Raw genomic sequence first — 18,606 nt, 5'->3', positions numbered from 1 at the left:
TTTTTTTCTAAAAATCACTCCATATTCTTCGTGATGTAACTTGCAAATGACAAAAGATAATAACTTGTTTAATATCGCGTTGGAAAGCAGAGATCTCAACCTTTACAATGACGTATTACAATAAAAAAAAACAATGTACCAATTTAGGAGTTCTATGCAAAAAAGTGTAAAAAAGTTTTTAAAAATGTTTGCTAATTTTTCTCAAATATCTGAAATAACAGTCCCGACCTTCTATACTTCGTTCTTTAATTACCTTTCCAATTATGTATTATAGAGTTTAATGACTTTACAAATTGTTAAGCGAAACTGAAAAAAACAAAAGTGAACGCGGGATAATCAAAAAACTTATTTTACAAATAGGAGTATTTTTTAATCCTGACCTATTGGATCAAAACGGGCTTTGGATTTAGAATAAGGAAGCAATTCTACTTTAGAAATAACTTTCTACTGCTCGAGTATAAATTTCGTTGACTAGTGATAAGCAGTGATAGTAAGCAATTATTAGGCGTGTCCAATTTGCATTTAAAGATCCACTCATTCAGCAAAATGGAGAATGTGATTGAAATCGGATTAAAACCTAAAAAAGAATTAATTCTATTGGCTGGTATTACTCTTATCAGAGCAGTTTTTATAACAAAAAACACTTTCAAACAACCAACACGATCGTAACTTTTCGTTCATTGGCTAGACGTCTAGCTAATTAAGTCATGCACAAAAAAGAATTGGACGCAAAATGAACGAATCTGAGATGTGGATAAGTTGCGTAACTTTTTCATTGGCCTTTGTTAATTAAAAGGAGAGGTTAAAAAATGCCAATCAATTAATTATAAAGCAAATTTATTAATTTGTAATAAAATTGTAATAATAATATTAATATTATTAATTAATAGAGAGACCACAAATTCTCTAGTTTCTATCTTAGTTTTAAATGATTACTTTAACAAATTTTTTCAAATATTTAGGCAATTTGTGACGTACCCTAATTAATTTCAACAGTTTTGAACAATTTCCTAACTTTGTCAGATTTCAGATTAAAATAGAATTAGAAAAATATAACTACAGGTAAAAAAAATTTGATAGCGTCTATTGTCTTTAGAATACAAAGATCTTACGCAAAATTTTATAAAAAATAATTTTGATTTATTGACATGAAGTTCAGAAGTAAAAGGCATAAACACTCAGCCTACCCCGTTGGATGTTTTTTATCTTAATGAGAATTTTTTTTAAATTTCTTTTCTCAATGAATGTTAATTTGACTCTTGAAATAAATTAGAATTGTATTAACATGTACTGTAATTCGTTAAATTTCTAAAATTTTAGATTTCTTAGAAAATAAGAGTGGGAAATGCAGAAAACCTTACAAAACCCTAGAGAAAATTAATTATGTAATTTTTTCTACACCCGGCGCATCCACCATTTGTGAACAGAATCTATTTTTTTTTAATTCCACTGCTGTATTTAAAATTCTTTGTTTTTAAGTTAATACATACATAATCCTGTCTTACTTTACGATGCAGAGGTTTCATTGACAAACCTTCACTATTTCTTCTTATCGTTTGTCATTTTCCCAGCTGCGTTCCATCTGCTTCCTCTTCCCTTTAAAATTGTTTCTATTTTATTGTTCCATGTTTTTTTTGATTGTTTTCTTTTGCTCTTTCCTATTAGTTTTGCTTCCCATACTTGTTTCTCTGGTTTGTTTTCTTGCATTCGTTCAAGATGACTAAATCACACCAACTTCTTACGTTTCACCATTTTCTTACGTTTCACCATTTTTCTAATTGGTTCCATTTGGACTTGTTTTCTTTGGTCTTACTTGTTATTTCTTTTTTGTTTAAAAATTTGTTGTTTTAAATTTCTCCCATAAGCTATTTCGTGTTTTTACTTGATATTTTTTGTATGACTTCAATGACCTGTTGTTCGACATCTTTTGTTTTTAAACCATCCCAAATCGTCTTTTTACTCACATGAACAAAAGCTTTCTTAACATACATAAAGCATAGGTAGATGATTTGGTTTTTAGTTAAAATAAATAAAAGCAAAAAGAAAATGATAACCACGCAATTATCACTAGAAAAAATCCTATAGAAAATTAAAGACATCTTTCTAGAGCATCCACTTTCACTAGATTTGTAAACAAAGCAAAAAAGTGCGCACGAGCTGGAGCAAAAAACCCGCTAGACGACCTTGGTTCCGGTTCTCATAGCTCATCGTGGAATTCCTGTCTCAATCCACTTTTACTTTCAACGAACCGGTGCGTTGGGGTGCATTCAAAGATCCTTGAGCTCGTAGTAAAACCGCTTTTACTATGACGTACTATTGTAAAAAATGGAAACAAGAAAAGTTTGCAGAATTTTAGCACGTTTTTATTGACCATTTATGATCTTTGATCTCTGCCACGTAAGATAATTTTAATCAACACACTGTTGCCGAGGACTTATAAACAGAATTGTTAAAATCCAGACTTTCTTGGTGCTGATTGGAAGAAACAACAATGAAGAATTTCGTGGTCTTTTCTTTTATCTTTAGCATAGTCGTTGCGACTGTGATCTGTGCTGGTAAGTCTAATATTCTTGTTTTTTACTTCTCTTCTATTTGGGTTGTAGGACCAGAATGCCATCAGGGTGAAACCAAGCAGATTGATTGCAACACTTGCAGTTGTAACAATGGAAAATGGACTTGTCCCAGAAAACTGTGCCATCATGTCGACAAGAGAGGTATTTTTGATTTTTTTAAATTATCTACTCTTCTATTTCAATTTTAGAAGCAGAATGCCGCACTGGTGAAACTAAGACGATAGATTGCAACAAATGCGATTGCGATGATGGAGAATGGCTTTGTACTAGAAGACTTTGTAGCAGCAACAAGATTCACAAGAGAGGTATTTCCTATTTTTTGTGATTATTATTAATCATTTTGTTTTGCTTAGAAACTGTTTGTGAGCCTGGATCAACTTTCAAAAAGGATTGCAACACATGTGTTTGTAATGCTCAGGGCACAAATGCAGCTTGCACTTTAAAAGGATGTTTGTAAAAGTTGAAATTGTTAGTAGTTGATAATGAAGTTTGATCAAACATTTCATTTTAATTTAGAGTTGTGGGTACAACGAAATACACAAATTTTGCAACAAAAATTGTTTGTTTTATTCAATCGCAATGTGATAACAGTATCGCTGTTATTGACATTTGATCCGATTATTTTGCTTCAGTGTGTCCTTTAGAGTATAAATACAAAACATCACAATTGTACAATGTATCAACCCAATTTTGGGAATTCTGGAAGTTTTATTTTTTACAGTTGATTTGCAAAAATTTCATTGGTGACAAGGCTACCAACCCGCTGCGAAGTGTTCATATTTTGATTTCGTCTTTTCAGTTAGAGTTACGATTGTTTTTTCTTAAATTTCTTCTAATAGAATTTAAAATAAAAAGATTCCCATTTTAGGAACAAAAGTAAGTACGTCAAATAAATCAGCTTATATGTAATTTTGTCTTCACAAATGGTGGATGCGTCAAAAGTTTTATTACTAGTAAAAATTCAAATTTAATTCAACTGACATTTTTATAACAAAAGTTGTCGTTTTTCACTATAGTTTAAGTCGACGTAAATTAAAATCACAGAAAAAAAAATGCTTCCAATGCAAGAAGAGCTCAAAATACATCGTATTTTGAGTTTTAAAAAAGATCCAACGGTTGCTTATAAAAAAGTCGACCAAAATGTGCATGAAATCCTCAAAACTCGTCAATAAATCATCTAAACACAATGCAAATTGACGATTTTTTCTACAGGTTTTTTTTTTTTAATGCATTTACAAAACAGTTTTGCGCTAAAGCAACAAGCAACAAGCAACTCGATTTATTGTTCACTTTTAAATCAGTGGCGCACAAGCAAATGCATTGAAATTTTTGTGCAATTTTATCTCAAAAACAAAAAGACTTGTACTAAAACTTTTTCTCTTAATAGGCTCAATTTGTGACAAGAAATTAGCACACTCTTTTTATAAACACATGGTTATGAAGCGTTTATTTAGATTTTACTTCTAAACTTCAGTTAATTCAACAAATGTCAATAGTTTTAAATCATTCTTCGTCAAATTCCGAGTAAAATGGTAGTGCATTGATCTTTGTAGACAATTTGCGCAATCAATTTTTTATCTACATACATGTATTTATATTTTTCTAATTCTACTCTAATTTAATTAAATAATATTTGTAAAATAAGATTTTTTTTTGGTACCCCGCGTTTATTTTTGATTTTTTCAGTTTTGCTTAACAACTTGCAAAATCATTAAACTCTATAATATGTACTCCTATGTCATTGGAAAAGTAATCACATTAGTTTAAAAAAAAATTGACATTTTTTTGCATAGAACTCCTAAATTGACATTTAACAAGTTGGTTTTCTACAGTAAGAAATTACAAAAAATAAACACAAAAAAAATAAAAAATGAAAATTTTTATTTGCAGAACGACCGAAAAACTGTATTAAATTTCGTAACACTGCCAGTTTTCATTCTAAAACAGTAGAGTTTGAAGGTTCTACTCCTTTTGACACGCTTATCAAGTGTGGCAAATAACAAAAAATTAGCAAAGAAAAAATTTTTTATTTTCTAAGCGCCTCAAAAACTTTCAGTGTTTTTCATTAAATTCCGTAACTTTGGCAGTTTTTATCCTAAAACTGTAAAATTTTGAAGTTTTACTCCAATCGACTTCTTTATCAACTGTAGTAAATTACAAAAAAATAGTACTAGACGGAAAATTTTTAGAATTTTTTTGAGGACTTTTTGTTTATTTTTAGTTTTACTTAACAACTTCCAAAATTATGAAATTTTATAATATACTAAAATTGGAATGGTAGTTAAACAAATTGCCCAACGAACTACGCAAGTGACCGGGAGAGTTTGTTTTTGCCAAGATATTTGAGAAAAACTGATAAAAATTTGGAAAAATAAACGGTTTTTAAAAACTTTTTGGGACTATTTTGCATAGAACTCGTAAATTGGTACTTTAATTTTTTATTGTTATACGTCATTATAAAGGTTGATATCTCTGCTGTCTAAAGGGGTAGTAAACAAATTAGTATCTCTTGCCATTTAGAAGTTACATGACAAAAACTGTAGTCATTAAAAAAAAACATTTTTTGTTAACTTTTAAAGATTTTGTAAAAATTTAAATTTAAACACCTACAAAATTCAAGTTTTTTGATAAATTTCCCGTTTCTAAATAATTTCATTGGTTAGAATCAAAGATCATAGTTAAAAGGATACAGCAACTGTTAAAAAGTTGTTGGCCGAATTTTTTTTATAATTGAAAGAAATTTGAAAACGTTTTCGTATCAATCTTGATAATAATTTTTTCGCTCTAAATAAAAATTTCGTAAAATCGATGATATCACAGCGCTGAATGCATTTAACACTTCTTGTCAATATTGACTTGCAATTAGCACAATCCAGCAATTAGAAATATCGTCATTGCAACCGCAACATGACATAAGTTAGTTTTTTTTAATTTTGCAGAGGACATAAAAAGACAAAAAATTGTTTTCCCATTGAAGCATACACATTTTTTCTACTTAGTAAAAAGTAAAAGACTTCTTTAGAATGTCACTCCGTTACCGCAAAATTTTGAATGAAAACAAATCGTTTCAAACCACGATATAGGCGAAGATTCAAAGTAAAAAACTTTCAATTTAAATCTCTATATTTAGCACCATTACACATTTATTTTATATCAATTAATTTAAAGACAAGCTTTGAGAGTACACGCAGAGGCTGTTCCCTGCGAATTACAGACGCACGTGTTACAATCCTTCTTGTAGCTACTTCCAGGCGTACAATTGGTGGCTAAAAAACTAAATTACTAATAACTCTAAAAAAATAAAGACTCACCTCTCTTTTCTCGCTTAATACAGAACTTCCTGGAACAACTCCAAACCCCATTCGTACATTTACATTTGTTGCAGTCTACCTGCTTCGTATCACCAGGAGAACATTCGTCTAAAAATGAAGATAGATTTGGAACTGACAAATTTTTGAAAACTTACCAGCTAAGATTGTGGCGACAATCACACTCAGAACCAAACAGATTAGCAGAGTCTTCATTTTGTTCTTGTTTCTTCAGCGAATAATCGACAACTGCTCCACGAATGAAATTGTCTTATTTATATCACAGCGTGATTAAAATTATCGTATTTAACATTTTATGTCAATATTGACTTACAATTAGTACGCAGCAATTAGAGATGTTTATCTTTCTTATTGGATGACGTCTGATTTTTAATGAATTCCACAGAATTTCATGAGATGGGAATACCCGTACAACTTTCATTTATTTTGTCCACGCCCTGTATATTCACACAATCTCTATTATCTTCTTATCAATAATAGTAGCATCTCATTGTGTAAATAACAGTAGTACCGGAAAGATGAGATTTTTGAGCTTCCTCCTTTTCCTTATTTTCTTCGCTTTTGTTGGAGCCCTTCCATCCCGAATGATCGGTGGTAAACCAGCGAAACCTGGTCAGTTTCCCTTCGTGGTGTCTTACCACAAAGACATACCGGGGTATAACCTTCAAATCTGCGTCGGTACCATCCTCAACAACCAATGGGTACTAACAGCCGCCCACTGCTTTTGGTACGTTTTCCCAGTATTAACTTCTTTTAACTATTGAGTTTAGGCCGTACACAACAGCAGAAGATATCTACGTCTCTAGTGGTACCAACAAGTATAATCTTACGAAAATAGTACCACACCCCAATTTTAATCCTGCTAAGAATATTTGGAATGATCTCGCGTTGACTAAAATTGACGGGTTCTTCGAGTTTACAGATCTTGTTCAGTCGATAGAAATTGGTGATGTTAGTACTAGTGGTACTTTCGTTGGTTGGGACTCGAGGGTTAATGATACCGTAGCAGGACTTCAATACGTCGATGTTTCCGTACTATCAGAACCTGAATGTTTAGTCATGGGGGCTGGATCTTCATTAGGGGGAATTCCTCGCAGTCCTGGACAAGTGTGCACTTTTTCTAAACATGGGGGACTCGGCGCTTGTTTTGGGGGCGCAGGAGGGCCTCTGATTGACAACAACACTCTTACAGGAGTGGTGTCCTACAGTTTGGATGACGAGTGCTCCGTGCATGAGTACCCAGATGTCTTCACACGCGTGCGGTACTACAAAGAGTGGATCAAAACGACTGTAGAATCAAAATTGCAATAAATATTTATTTCGTCTTCAAATTTCTTTAGTTTTTATTCTGACAGGTTGTTGTTCTAGCGGGTCTTATCAACGAGACGGAAGTAATATCTAAGAATCTTGGGCCAAAAACACAAGTGATAAGATAAGAGGCTAAAATTGTATACAAGAAGGCCACAAAAACGAGATTCTTGAGATTTTTTAGCGGTGATGAAAATAAAAACATGACATAAAAACCTTAATAACCATTGGCGTAGCATGAAAATTGGAATAAATGTTTTTTATTTTTTTCTTAAAACTGAAAGAGCAATTTAAAAAACGAAACCTGCCAACTTCCCTCATTTACAATAAGCTGTAATCTATTTTTTTCCGCCTCTATTTTAAAATCACCCTGTATAAAAATCCTTGCTTTTAAATTGAATCAATTAAATTATTATTTATAATTAGTGTAAAATGTATTCTGTACGATCTTTCGTTTAAATTACAAAAAAATACACGATTTTTATTTTATCAGCAAATATGTATTTTGTCATAAGTTTGATGCTCTAAAAAGGTTTCCCAATATTAGATATCAGTTTCAGTTACGGTTTTGTGTTCAAATTTTTGATTTTCAGGTTTCAAACCACAAATAGAACAGTTTTCTTCTCAAAACTAACTTTAATCTATGATTGAGGTTAACTACAAATGTCAGTTGAAAAATCTAAACCTACATTTATAATGTTCTTTGACTTTTCATAGCCACCCTTGAAGCTAGAAACATTTATAAACACCTTGTATAACATTCAATTACATGGTTACTTAATATTGGATATCGAATATTGAGGGCACCAAAGTATCCAATATTAGGAATTTAGCATACTTTGTTTCGGAGAGAAAAATTCGGTGTTTATTATACCAGATTATTAATTTTTATTGATTTTTACTATAAAACAAACATTAAAAATGATTTATTTACCCAATAACTCAAATTTTATAGTAATAAAACGTATTTAACCCGCGCAAACAAAAAATTCAAATTTGAACAAAAGACTTTCGTGTTGTTATTTTCGCCATATTGAAAAACTGACACGTGCGAGGAGTCTAAAACCTGAAATGTTGTCAAACCGCAGCCAATGACGTAGCGGTAACTAATAGCTCGCTTTTCCAAACTGAGTTAGAGTGGTATCCAATATTCGGTGCTCTTCCCCTAACTCATTCAAACTTAAACAGGGCTGCCAACTTGTTTTCCGTTTCGAGGCCGCCCCAAACTCCAGCGTCAAATAACAGAAACCGAATCCGAAGCACGTCTTTTCCTTCTGAAGGGTTATGACCTATACCCACAACGCCACAGATATAAAGGTCGCAGTTTTATAATATTATCAGTTTTCGAGAATCAGTCATTGAAGAAGCATCTCGTTATAAAAATGAAAGCAGCATTGCTCGCCGTAGTTTTGGTCTGTCTTCTTGTGATAAGCCATGGACTGTTATCCAAGAAAGGTAAATTCCCAATTTGTACCATTTTGCGCAGTTGTGACGTTAATCTGTTTACTGTTTCTTCGAATCTCGAGCGTGGACTCTTAAATACTGTTCCACTTTCGTGATAAAAGGTTATCAAAAGTCAACAAAGTCATTGCTTCTATATCCAGCGATGATGAGTTTTTCTGGTTTCAGCGGAGTGTCCTCTTGGAGCTCGCAAAACCGTGGACTGCAACACCTGCGTTTGTGTCTCCGGAGAATGGCGGTGTAGCCAGCGGGCGTGCGAGCCTCAACACCGCGCAAAAAGAGGTAATTCTTCTCTAACTTGGTGGTTTTACTAAGTATTTGTAACCCACACCTCTTGCTTCTAGCTAACTCCAAAACACTTGTAAGACTACAAATACTTGGTAAAGTATGAGATGTTTACAAGTGTTTTTTTGGCAGGTGTGCCTGTGGCTGCTGACTTAAAAAACACCCCTTGCGCCCCTAACGACTACTTCAAAATCGACTGCAACACTTGCTACTGTAACATTGATAAAACGGGCTATCTCTGCACGGAAAATCTGTGTTCTTTCACGGAGTTGGCACCTTCTAACAACACCGCGGCTAACCACACCACTACCTCTAACCCTGTGACTGTGACTAATAAGAATGATTCTGTGGCGGATGGGGGTGGAACGACGAATGAAACTCAACATTAAAATTAGTTTTTTTGGAACCGTTGTAGATCTTTTCGCTTGTACTCCTGGCCAAACCTTCAAGAAGGACTGCAATACGTGCACTTGCACTCCGGATGGAAAAAACGCTATATGTACCCTCATGAACTGCAGTCCTACCAATGTGACGCAATAGGATTCTTCAACCTCTATGTATTCTAATTTGTATTAAGAAATAAATAGTTTTCAAGAAAGTGAACTTTTATTAAACTGTTACAAACTTAGCGCGGTACAACTGCTTCATTCTCCCACTCACCATAACCGCTTCCATCATCTTCACTTCCAATGTCTTCACCATCTCCGCTTCCACTTCCGCTTCCACTTCGATTCTTGACGAAGTCTTCGTCATCTATTAGAGTCCCACTTTTGTGATGTTTGTCATTCTTGTGTTCTTCGTGATGTCCGACATTCTTGGGTTCCTCATGTTCTCCGTCATTCTTGTGCTCTTCATGATGTCCGCCATTCTTGTGTTCCTCATGATGTGCGACATTCTTGTATTCCTCATGATGTTCGACATTCTTGTCTTCTTCATGATGTTTGACATTTTTGACTTCTTCATGATGTCCGACATTCTTGTGTTCCTCGTGGTGTCCGACATTCTTGTGTTCTTCATGATCTCCGTCATTCTTGGGATCCTCATGATATCCGAAACTCTTGTCGTCCTTGAGATGTTCTACATTCTCATGATGAGGATGAACGCCATTTTTATCATCCACAAGAAAAGCAGGGAGCCCAATTTTCAGTCTCTCAGAGTGTCTTTGCAGCCACTGAGGATACCTCACTTTGTGGCGAAACAAAGAACAATCAATGGTAACCACAAGTACGAGCAAAAGAACGAACTTCATTTTGGTCTACAGACACTAACATTTCTGGAAGTTGGCGGCACCCTGCTCCTGGTTTATTACGGGACATGGGCGGCAACTACCGGTGTTGTGGTTGCGTAATCTCGCCACAAGAGGAAGCCTCTCTCGATTTAAAATTATTACATAATAAGTGATTAATAGTTATTTATTGTATAAGTGTGTTAGTAGATCTATAAAACACGAAAGAAAAAGGTGGACGCGAGAGCGTTAGCTCCAGTTGTTGGAGTATTTTCAGCCAATAAGACACGAATGCAATTCAAAATTTTATCTACAACCGCGGCAGCAAACTTAAAAAAACCCTTTTTTAGTATTTGTCAAATGTTATAAAACAATTAGCTTGGATTAATAGTAAATAAATACTCAATTAATAGATCATGCATCTCTTACTATTAGGGGTGCTCTATGGGTTGCAGTTAAGAAACTGAGAAACCAACTTTAAATACAGTGGCAGGCAAAATAAAGTTTCAAGCGAAAAATTTGAAATTTCACATTTTTGATTCAATTTTTTACTAAGGCTGTAATAAATAAATAAAAGTTTGCTCAAGCATAATACGCCATTAATTAAATGAATTTAAAGGTTTGGGAGAGCAAGAAAAAAATTAAATTCAAATTCTTATGTTATTTTCCTATGTACAGCAATCCAAGGAACACCCGATAGACTACTTATACAGTGGTTTGCTTATTTTACCGCTTGTAGGTTAATAATAATTAGCGTATCTATAATTGGTAGTTATAAAAACGTCTTATTGGTAGTTCAACAGTTCAATTTTCAGCATTTTTTTTCGTTCAATAGCTGTACCACTTTATTTTGAACGTCACTGTACGAATGAAAATGTTCTGCTGGCGTATTTCTTTGTTATTGTTAATATCTCTAATAGTAACTTAACTTTGAAAATTGGGAAAAATTACTGTAAAAAATAAGCGAGATATCGGTATGAGAAGTTTGACCGTAGTTTTAGTCATGAATTTTTGCGAAAATTTGCAACTTTCGACTATTGGAAAATCTAGAAACTATTTCTTATGTAAAAAATCGCGAGAAAAACGATGCCGCAAACCGCATTCCAATATCTTAAATAGTTTTCGAGATGTCGAGCATGAATTGTTTGGAACCTTCAAAAATTTGGCCATCTGGCGACAACCCAAAATTTCAAACGGCCATAACTCGGTTATTTAATGACAAATTTTAAAAAGTTATCATATTTTTGGATTCAGCATGAAATTCTGCGTAAAATGAGACCAAATTTGTTGAGTTTGCTTAATAAATAAACGAGGTATTGGCCAAAAACGGTTTTGAAAACATCATTTTAGGGTGATTTTCAATCAATGTTTTCAAAATGAAAATGACGTTTAATAGCATTGAATTATATATCAGTCGAAAGAGGAGCTTAAAATCTATCTACTGGCCAAATTTGAGATCTATAGGACAAATAGTTTGCGAGTTATGCCAAAAATTCAAAAAAATGAAAAATTTTCATCGTTTGAGTCGCAATTTTTTTTCGCGAAAAATCGACTATCGAATTTTGGGCTTTTAAGCACTTTTTCTAACGTAAAATGAGCCGAGAAAAACGATGGCGCAAACCGCATCTCAATATCTCTAATAGTCTCCGAGATATTTAACTTTTAATATTGGGAAAAATGAGAAAAAATGAAAATCAACTATACGAAACTTTGATCGGCCATAACTCGGTAATTTGCAGTCGTATCTGAATTTAAATCCTAGATTTGAAATCTGCGTAAAATTCTGCGTTCACTGATGTATAATAACTCCAGTTTACTCTAAAAAATAAGCGAGATATCGGTATGAGAAGTTTGACCGTAGTTTTAGTCATGAATTTTTGCGAAAATTTGCGACTTTCGACTATTGGAAAATCTAAAAACTATTTCTTATGTAAAAAATCGCGAGAAAAACGATGCCGCAAACCGCATTCCAATATCTCAAATAGTTTTCGAGATATCGAGCATGAATTGTTTGGAACCTTCAAAAATTTGGCCATCTGGCGACAACCCAAAATTTCAAACGGCCATAACTCGGTTATTTAATGACAAATTTTAAAAAATTATCATATTTTTGGATTCAGCGTGAAATTCTGCGTAAATTGAGACCAAATTTGTTGAGTTTGCTTAATAAATAAACGAGGTATTGGCCAAAAACGGTTTTGAAAACATCATTTTAGGGTGATTTTCAATCAATGTTTTCAAAATGAAAATGACGTTTAATAGCATTGAATTATATATCAGTCGAAAGAGGAGCTTAAAATCTATCTACTGGCCAAATTTGAGATCTATAGGACAAATAGTTTGCGAGTTATGCCAAAAATTCAAAAAAATGAAAAATTTTCATCGTTTGAGTCGCAATTTTTTTTCGCGAAAAATCGACTATCGAATTTTGGGCTTTTAAGCACTTTTTCTAACGTAAAATGAGCCGAGAAAAACGATGGCGCAAACCGCATCTCAATATCTCTAATAGTTTCCGAGATATTTAACTTTTAATATTGGGAAAAATGAGAAAAAATGAAAATCAACTATCTGAAACTTTGATCGGCCATAACTCGGTTACTTGCAGTCGTATCTGAATTTAAATCCCAGATTTGAAATCTGCGTAAAATTCTGCGTTCACTGATGTATAATAACTCGAGTTTACTGTAAAAAATAAGCGAGATATCGGTATGAGAAGTTTGACCGTAGTTTTAGTCATGAATTTTTGCGAAAATTTGCAACTTTCGACTATTGGAAAATCTAAAAACTATTTCTTATGTAAAAAATCGCGAGAAAAACGATGCCGCAAACCGCATTCCAATATCTCAAATAGTTTTCGAGATATCGAGCATGAATTGTTTGGAACCTTCAAAAATTTGGCCATCTGGCGACAACCCAAAATTTCAAACGGCCATAACTCGGTTATTTAATGACAAATTTTAAAAAGTTATCATATTTTTGGATTCAGCATGAAATTCTGCGTAAAATGAGACCAAATTTGTTGAGTTTGCTTAATAAATAAACGAGGTATTGGCCAAAAACGGTTTTGAAAACATCATTTTAGGGTGATTTTCAATCAATGTTTTCAAAATGAAAATGACGTTTAATAGCATTGAATTATATATCAGTCGAAAGAGGAGCTTAAAATCTATCTACTGGCCAAATTTGAGATCTATAGGACAAATAGTTTGCGAGTTATGCCAAAAATTCAAAAAAATGAAAAATTTTCATCGTTTGAGTCGCAATTTTTTTTCGCGAAAAATCGACTATCGAATTTTGGGCTTTTAAGCACTTTTTCTAACGTAAAATGAGCCGAGAAAAACGATGGCGCAAACCGCATCTCAATATCTCTAATAGTTTCCGAGATATTTAACTTTTAATATTGGGAAAAATGAGAAAAAATGAAAATCAACTATCCGAAACTTTGATCGGCCATAACTCGGTTACTTGCAGTCGTATCTGAATTTAAATCCCAGATTTGAAATCTGCGTCAAATTCTGCGTTCACTGATGTATAATAACTCGAGTTTACTGTAAAAAATAAGCGAGATATCGGTATGAGAAGTTTGACCGTAGTTTTAGTCATGAATTTTTGCGAAAATTTGCAACTTTCGACTATTGGAAAATCTAAAAACTATTTCTTATGTAAAAAATCGCGAGAAAAACGATGCCGCAAACCGCATTCCAATATCTCAAATAGTTTTCGAGATATCGAGCATGAATTGTTTGGAACCTTCAAAAATTTGGCCATCTGGCGACAACCCAAAATTTCAAACGGCCATAACTCGGTTATTTAATGACAAATTTTAAAAAGTTATCATATTTTTGGATTCAGCATGAAATTCTGCGTAAAATGAGACCAAATTTGTTGAGTTTGCTTAATAAATAAACGAGGTATTGGCCAAAAACGGTTTTGAAAACATCATTTTAGGGTGATTTTCAATCAATGTTTTCAAAATGAAAATGACGTTTAATAACATTGAATTATATATCAGTCGAAAGAGGAGCTTAAAATCTATCTACTGGCCAAATTTGAGATCTATAGGACAAATAGTTTGCGAGTTATGCCAAAAATTCAAAAAAATGAAAAATTTTCATCGTTTGAGTCGCAATTTTTTTTCGCGAAAAATCGACTATCGAATTTTGGGCTTTTAAGCACTTTTTCTAACGTAAAATGAGCCGAGAAAAACGATGGCGCAAACCGCATCTCAATATCTCTAATAGTTTCCGAGATATTTAACTTTTAATATTGGGAAAAATGAGAAAAAATGAAAATCAACTATCCGAAACTTTGATCGGCCATAACTCGGTTACTTGCAGTCGTATCTGAATTTAAATCCCAGATTTGAAATCTGCGTCAAATTCTGCGTTCACTGATGTATAATAACTCGAGTTTACTGTAAAAAATAAGCGAGATATCGGTATGAGAAGTTTGACCGTAGTTTTAGTCATGAATTTTTGCGAAAATTTGCAACTTTCGACTATTGGAAAATCTAAAAACTATTTCTTATGTAAAAAATCGCGAGAAAAACGATGCCGCAAACCGCATTCCAATATCTCAAATAGTTTTCGAGATATCGAGCATGAATTGTTTGGAACCTTCAAAAATTTGGCCATCTGGCGACAACCCAAAATTTCAAACGGCCATAACTCGGTTATTTAATGACAAATTTTAAAAAGTTATCATATTTTTGGATTCAGCATGAAATTCTGCGTAAAATGAGACCAAATTTGTTGAGTTTGCTTAATAAATAAACGAGGTATTGGCCAAAAACGGTTTTGAAAACATCATTTTAGGGTGATTTTCAATCAATGTTTTCAAAATGAAAATGACGTTTAATAACATTGAATTATATATCAGTCGAAAGAGGAGCTTAAAATCTATCTACTGGCCAAATTTGAGATCTATAGGACAAATAGTTTGCGAGTTATGCCAAAAATTCAAAAAAATGAAAAATTTTCATCGTTTGAGTCGCAATTTTTTTTCGCGAAAAATCGACTATCGAATTTTGGGCTTTTAAGCACTTTTTCTAACGTAAAATGAGCCGAGAAAAACGATGGCGCAAACCGCATCTCAATATCTCTAATAGTTTCCGAGATATTTAACTTTTAATATTGGGAAAAATGAGAAAAAATGAAAATCAACTATCCGAAACTTTGATCGGCCATAACTCGGTTACTTGCAGTCGTATCTGAATTTAAATCCCAGATTTGAAATCTGCGTAAAATTCTGCGTTCACTGATGTAAATAACTCGAGTTTACTCTAAAAAATAAGCGAGATATCGGTATGAGAAGTTTGACCGTAGTTTTAGTCATGAATTTTTGCGAAAATTTGCAACTTTCGACTATTGGAAAATCTAAAAACTATTTCTTATGTAAAAAATCGCGAGAAAAACGATGCCGCAAACCGCATTCCAATATCTCAAATAGTTTTCGAGATATCGAGCATGAATTGTTTGGAACCTTCAAAAATTTGGCCATCTGGCGACAACCCAAAATTTCAAACGGCCATAACTCGGTTATTTAATGACAAATTTTAAAAAATTATTATATTTTTGGATTCAGCGTGAAATTCTGCGTAAAATGAGACCAAATTTGTTGAGTTTGCTTAATACATAAACGAGGTATTGGCCAAAAACGGTTTTAAAAACATCATTTTAGGGTGATTTTCAATCAATGTTTTCAAAATGAAAATGACGTTTAATAGCATTGAATTATATATCAGTCGAAAGAGGAGCTTAAAATCTATCTACTGGCCAAATTTGAGATCTATAGGACAAATAGTTTGCAAGTTATGCCAAAAATTCAAAAAAATGAAAAATTTTCATCGTTTGAGTCGCAATTTTTTTTCGCGAAAAATCGACTATCGAATTTTGGGCTTTAAAGCACTTTTTTTAACGTAAAATGAGCCGAGAAAAACGATGGCGCAAACCGCATCTCAAGATCTCTAATAGTTTCCGAGATATTTAACTTTTAATATTGGGAAAAATGAGAAAAAATGAAAATCAACTATCCGAAACTTTGATCGGCCATAACTCGGTGATTTGCAGTCGTATCTGAATTTAAATCCCAGATTTGAAATCTGCGTAAAATTCTGCGTACACTGGTGTATAATAACTCAAGTTTACTCTAAAAAATAAGTGAGATATCGGTATGAGAAGTTTGGCCATAGTTTTAGTCATAAATTTTTGCGAAAATTTGCAACTTTCGACTATTGGAAAATCTAAAAACTATTTCTTATGTAAAAAATCGCGAGAAAAACAATGGCGCAAACCGCATCTCAATATCTGAAATAGTTTCCGAGATATCGAGCATGAATTGTTTCGAACCTTTGAAAATTTGACCCTCTGGCGGCAACCCAAAATTTTAAACGGCCATAACTCGGTTATTTATTGACAAATATTAAAAAATTATCATGTTTTTGGATTCAGCGTGAAATTATCGAGAGTCTACTGTAGCTATTTCTGACACTGCAGAACTACCAACATGTAGAAACTCCAATAAATAAAAAGTAAATAAAAAATCGAAATTCGTTAAAAATTTATTCAAATCGTACATTTATTTCTTAAACAACATATCAATGAAAATCTTCCCGGATCTAATCAACACGTCTTCCCCCACATCTTCGTTGCAGTTCTCCGCAGGCTCGCAACGGTACCCCACCGAATTCTCGTTGCAACGACAGATCGAACACTCCAAAGCCAACACATCTCGAGGGGCGCAGGGCACATCTTTCAGATCATCTTCAAAGAACGATATATCTACAAACAAATCACTTTTAATTCGAGGAACCAAATCGTACCACTGGTACTTACAGCGCACTTGTCTGCTGTGAGCCTCGCACGCGTTTTCCGAGCACTCCCACTCGTTGTCTCTGCAAATGCAGTTGCCGCAATCCACACGTTTTTTCATGCCGTTGAAGATGCAGAAAGTCTCTAAAAAAGAAGGACGTGATAATGAATAAGAGTGTTAATTAATATCTTCGGATTTACCTGGAATGGAGCGCTTCTTAAGCTGAGGCTGCGTGGTGTTGCAGCGAGGCTTCGTGCAGACCCACGTGTCGTTGCGGCATCGGCAAAAGACGCAGTTATCGTATTTGATTTCGTTTTCGACGCAGGTTTTCTCGTCGCCTGTCGCTATGAGGGCGTCGGGGGTGCAAATGTAATGAGTGCAGTTGACGAGGTAGCCCCTGTCGCACTTACAGAAGTTGCAATCGATGAGGTGGTGCTTGGGGGAACCAGGGGGGCAGTCGTAACCGTCGTACGTCCGGTGGACGCTTAGAACTAAAACAGGAACGCTGAGGAGAATTAAAATCGTGTTCACGCTTACAGACATGTTAAAAGACACTGATACTGATAGTTCTTTTCTATTTTTATTGGATACAAAAAGTGGAGATAAGTTTTTAGTTGAATTGGACAGCGCTGGGGTCAAACGGACCGCTGAAAGGTGACCCTTCGGCGTTCCAAGACTCTTCTAAGATCTTCTGGAGAGCTAACTCATCTGATGTGGGCAGACCCAATTTTTTCCTCTCTTGATTCCACTGGAGTTCTTCAATTTTTGATTGTGCTTCCTCAGGGAGCTCCTCATAAGGTCGAGAACAGTCCAAAGTCGTCACGTCTAACTTAGGTTCAGTCTTCACGAAGCAGTTCCACCAAAGCTCTTTACATTTATCCAGATGCAGTTCTAATTTATTTTTTTGAACTGACCAAATCACGTCGTGTTTACACCTCTCACAAAGCTCACCCTCGACCAACACAGTCCCGTCTTTTAACCTCACTGATATCCTCTCAGGGGCTGTTTCCACAGACAAATCTTTTTTAGTGGCCCCATCAGGGAGCTTCACAGCAACATCCACTTCAAGTAATGACTGAGACCAACTATAAGTATCAAAAACAGCACCGTTATAAGAGTCCGAGGGAGTAAATTTATCACTGCGGGGCTTCACAGGAGGTTTGGGCGCAATGGGGGCTGCCGGCACCAGTGTCTTTTCTCCGGGTTTCCACTTGTAAAAAATTTGTTTGACTGTTTGCTCAGCTACACCTGGAAGGAGGCCTACTGGGGATCTCGGTTCAGTCGCGACATGATAAAAGTCTGTCCTAGAAATAAAATTTAGTGTGGTTTAAGGTTATGTTAACTAACCTTCGATTTAAGAAGCCGAAAACGTGGTCGAGGAAAATTGGTAGTGTTTTGCATTCTTTTAGCATTGAGAAGAGGAGGTCGTCGTGGGGGCCTGAGTCCGTCATTGTAAGATAAAAAGGTTTAAAAAGTTTGTTTATTTCTGCTTCGATTGACAGTGACAGTTCACTGTAGAACTACCGTATTTTAGAACTACCGCTTGTAGTTTGTCGCATATATCGATTCTTTAAATTTAGAATCTTCACATTTCAAGACTCTCTTATTTTACCTA

The 18,606-nt window shown here is 34.2% G+C and overlaps 6 protein-coding genes across 6 annotated transcripts; 3 read left to right on the top strand and 3 right to left on the bottom strand.

Moving 5' to 3' along the window:
• The first annotated feature begins 2,315 nt into the window (after positions 1-2,315).
• LOC148171998 (uncharacterized) lies at positions 2,316-3,130 on the top strand. The gene is made up of 4 exons (XM_088040680.1): positions 2,316-2,555; positions 2,604-2,714; positions 2,762-2,878; positions 2,927-3,130. The coding sequence occupies exons 1-4, from the start codon at positions 2,492-2,494 to the stop codon at positions 3,028-3,030; spliced, it is 396 nt and encodes a 131-aa protein (XP_087896806.1). The 5' UTR covers positions 2,316-2,491; the 3' UTR covers positions 3,031-3,130.
• A 2,548-nt stretch (positions 3,131-5,678) lies between these two features.
• Positions 5,679-6,151, bottom strand: LOC148171997 (serine protease inhibitor I/II-like). The gene is made up of 3 exons (XM_088040681.1): positions 6,040-6,151; positions 5,885-5,992; positions 5,679-5,839 (listed from the first exon to the last, which is right to left on the bottom strand). The coding sequence occupies exons 1-3, from the start codon at positions 6,095-6,097 to the stop codon at positions 5,736-5,738; spliced, it is 270 nt and encodes an 89-aa protein (XP_087896807.1). The 5' UTR covers positions 6,098-6,151; the 3' UTR covers positions 5,679-5,735.
• Positions 6,142-7,422, top strand: LOC148171996 (chymotrypsin-2-like). The gene is made up of 5 exons (XM_088042388.1): positions 6,142-6,199; positions 6,299-6,629; positions 6,673-7,192; positions 7,258-7,293; positions 7,360-7,422. The coding sequence occupies exons 1-5, from the start codon at positions 6,142-6,144 to the stop codon at positions 7,420-7,422; spliced, it is 1,008 nt and encodes a 335-aa protein (XP_087898514.1).
• A 286-nt stretch (positions 7,423-7,708) lies between these two features.
• On the top strand, positions 7,709-9,428 carry LOC148171995 (uncharacterized). Its single transcript, XM_088042387.1, has 9 exons — positions 7,709-7,724; positions 7,771-7,775; positions 8,013-8,071; positions 8,166-8,174; positions 8,218-8,258; positions 8,299-8,364; positions 8,399-8,665; positions 8,840-8,953; positions 9,089-9,428. Exons 1-9 carry the CDS (start codon positions 7,709-7,711, stop codon positions 9,343-9,345), a joined length of 834 nt encoding a protein of 277 aa, XP_087898513.1. The 3' UTR covers positions 9,346-9,428.
• A 7,299-nt stretch (positions 9,429-16,727) lies between these two features.
• On the bottom strand, positions 16,728-17,534 carry LOC148171994 (uncharacterized). Its single transcript, XM_088040679.1, has 3 exons — positions 17,192-17,534; positions 17,015-17,134; positions 16,728-16,960 (listed from the first exon to the last, which is right to left on the bottom strand). The coding sequence occupies exons 1-3, from the start codon at positions 17,532-17,534 to the stop codon at positions 16,758-16,760; spliced, it is 666 nt and encodes a 221-aa protein (XP_087896805.1). The 3' UTR covers positions 16,728-16,757.
• A 67-nt stretch (positions 17,535-17,601) lies between these two features.
• On the bottom strand, positions 17,602-18,511 carry LOC148171993 (nuclear movement protein nudC). The gene is made up of 2 exons (XM_088040678.1): positions 18,339-18,511; positions 17,602-18,295 (listed from the first exon to the last, which is right to left on the bottom strand). Exons 1-2 carry the CDS (start codon positions 18,440-18,442, stop codon positions 17,602-17,604), a joined length of 798 nt encoding a protein of 265 aa, XP_087896804.1. The 5' UTR covers positions 18,443-18,511.
• Between the last annotated feature and the right edge of the window lie 95 nt (positions 18,512-18,606).

This window comes from Gnatocerus cornutus, chromosome 7, assembly GCF_029298725.1.
Source record: "Gnatocerus cornutus isolate USDA-ARS CGAHR chromosome 7, icGnaCorn1.1, whole genome shotgun sequence".
Lineage (NCBI taxonomy): Eukaryota > Metazoa > Arthropoda > Insecta > Coleoptera > Tenebrionidae > Gnatocerus > Gnatocerus cornutus.
Note: the sequence above shows the minus strand (reverse complement) of the source record. Positions and strands in the feature narration are given on the sequence as shown.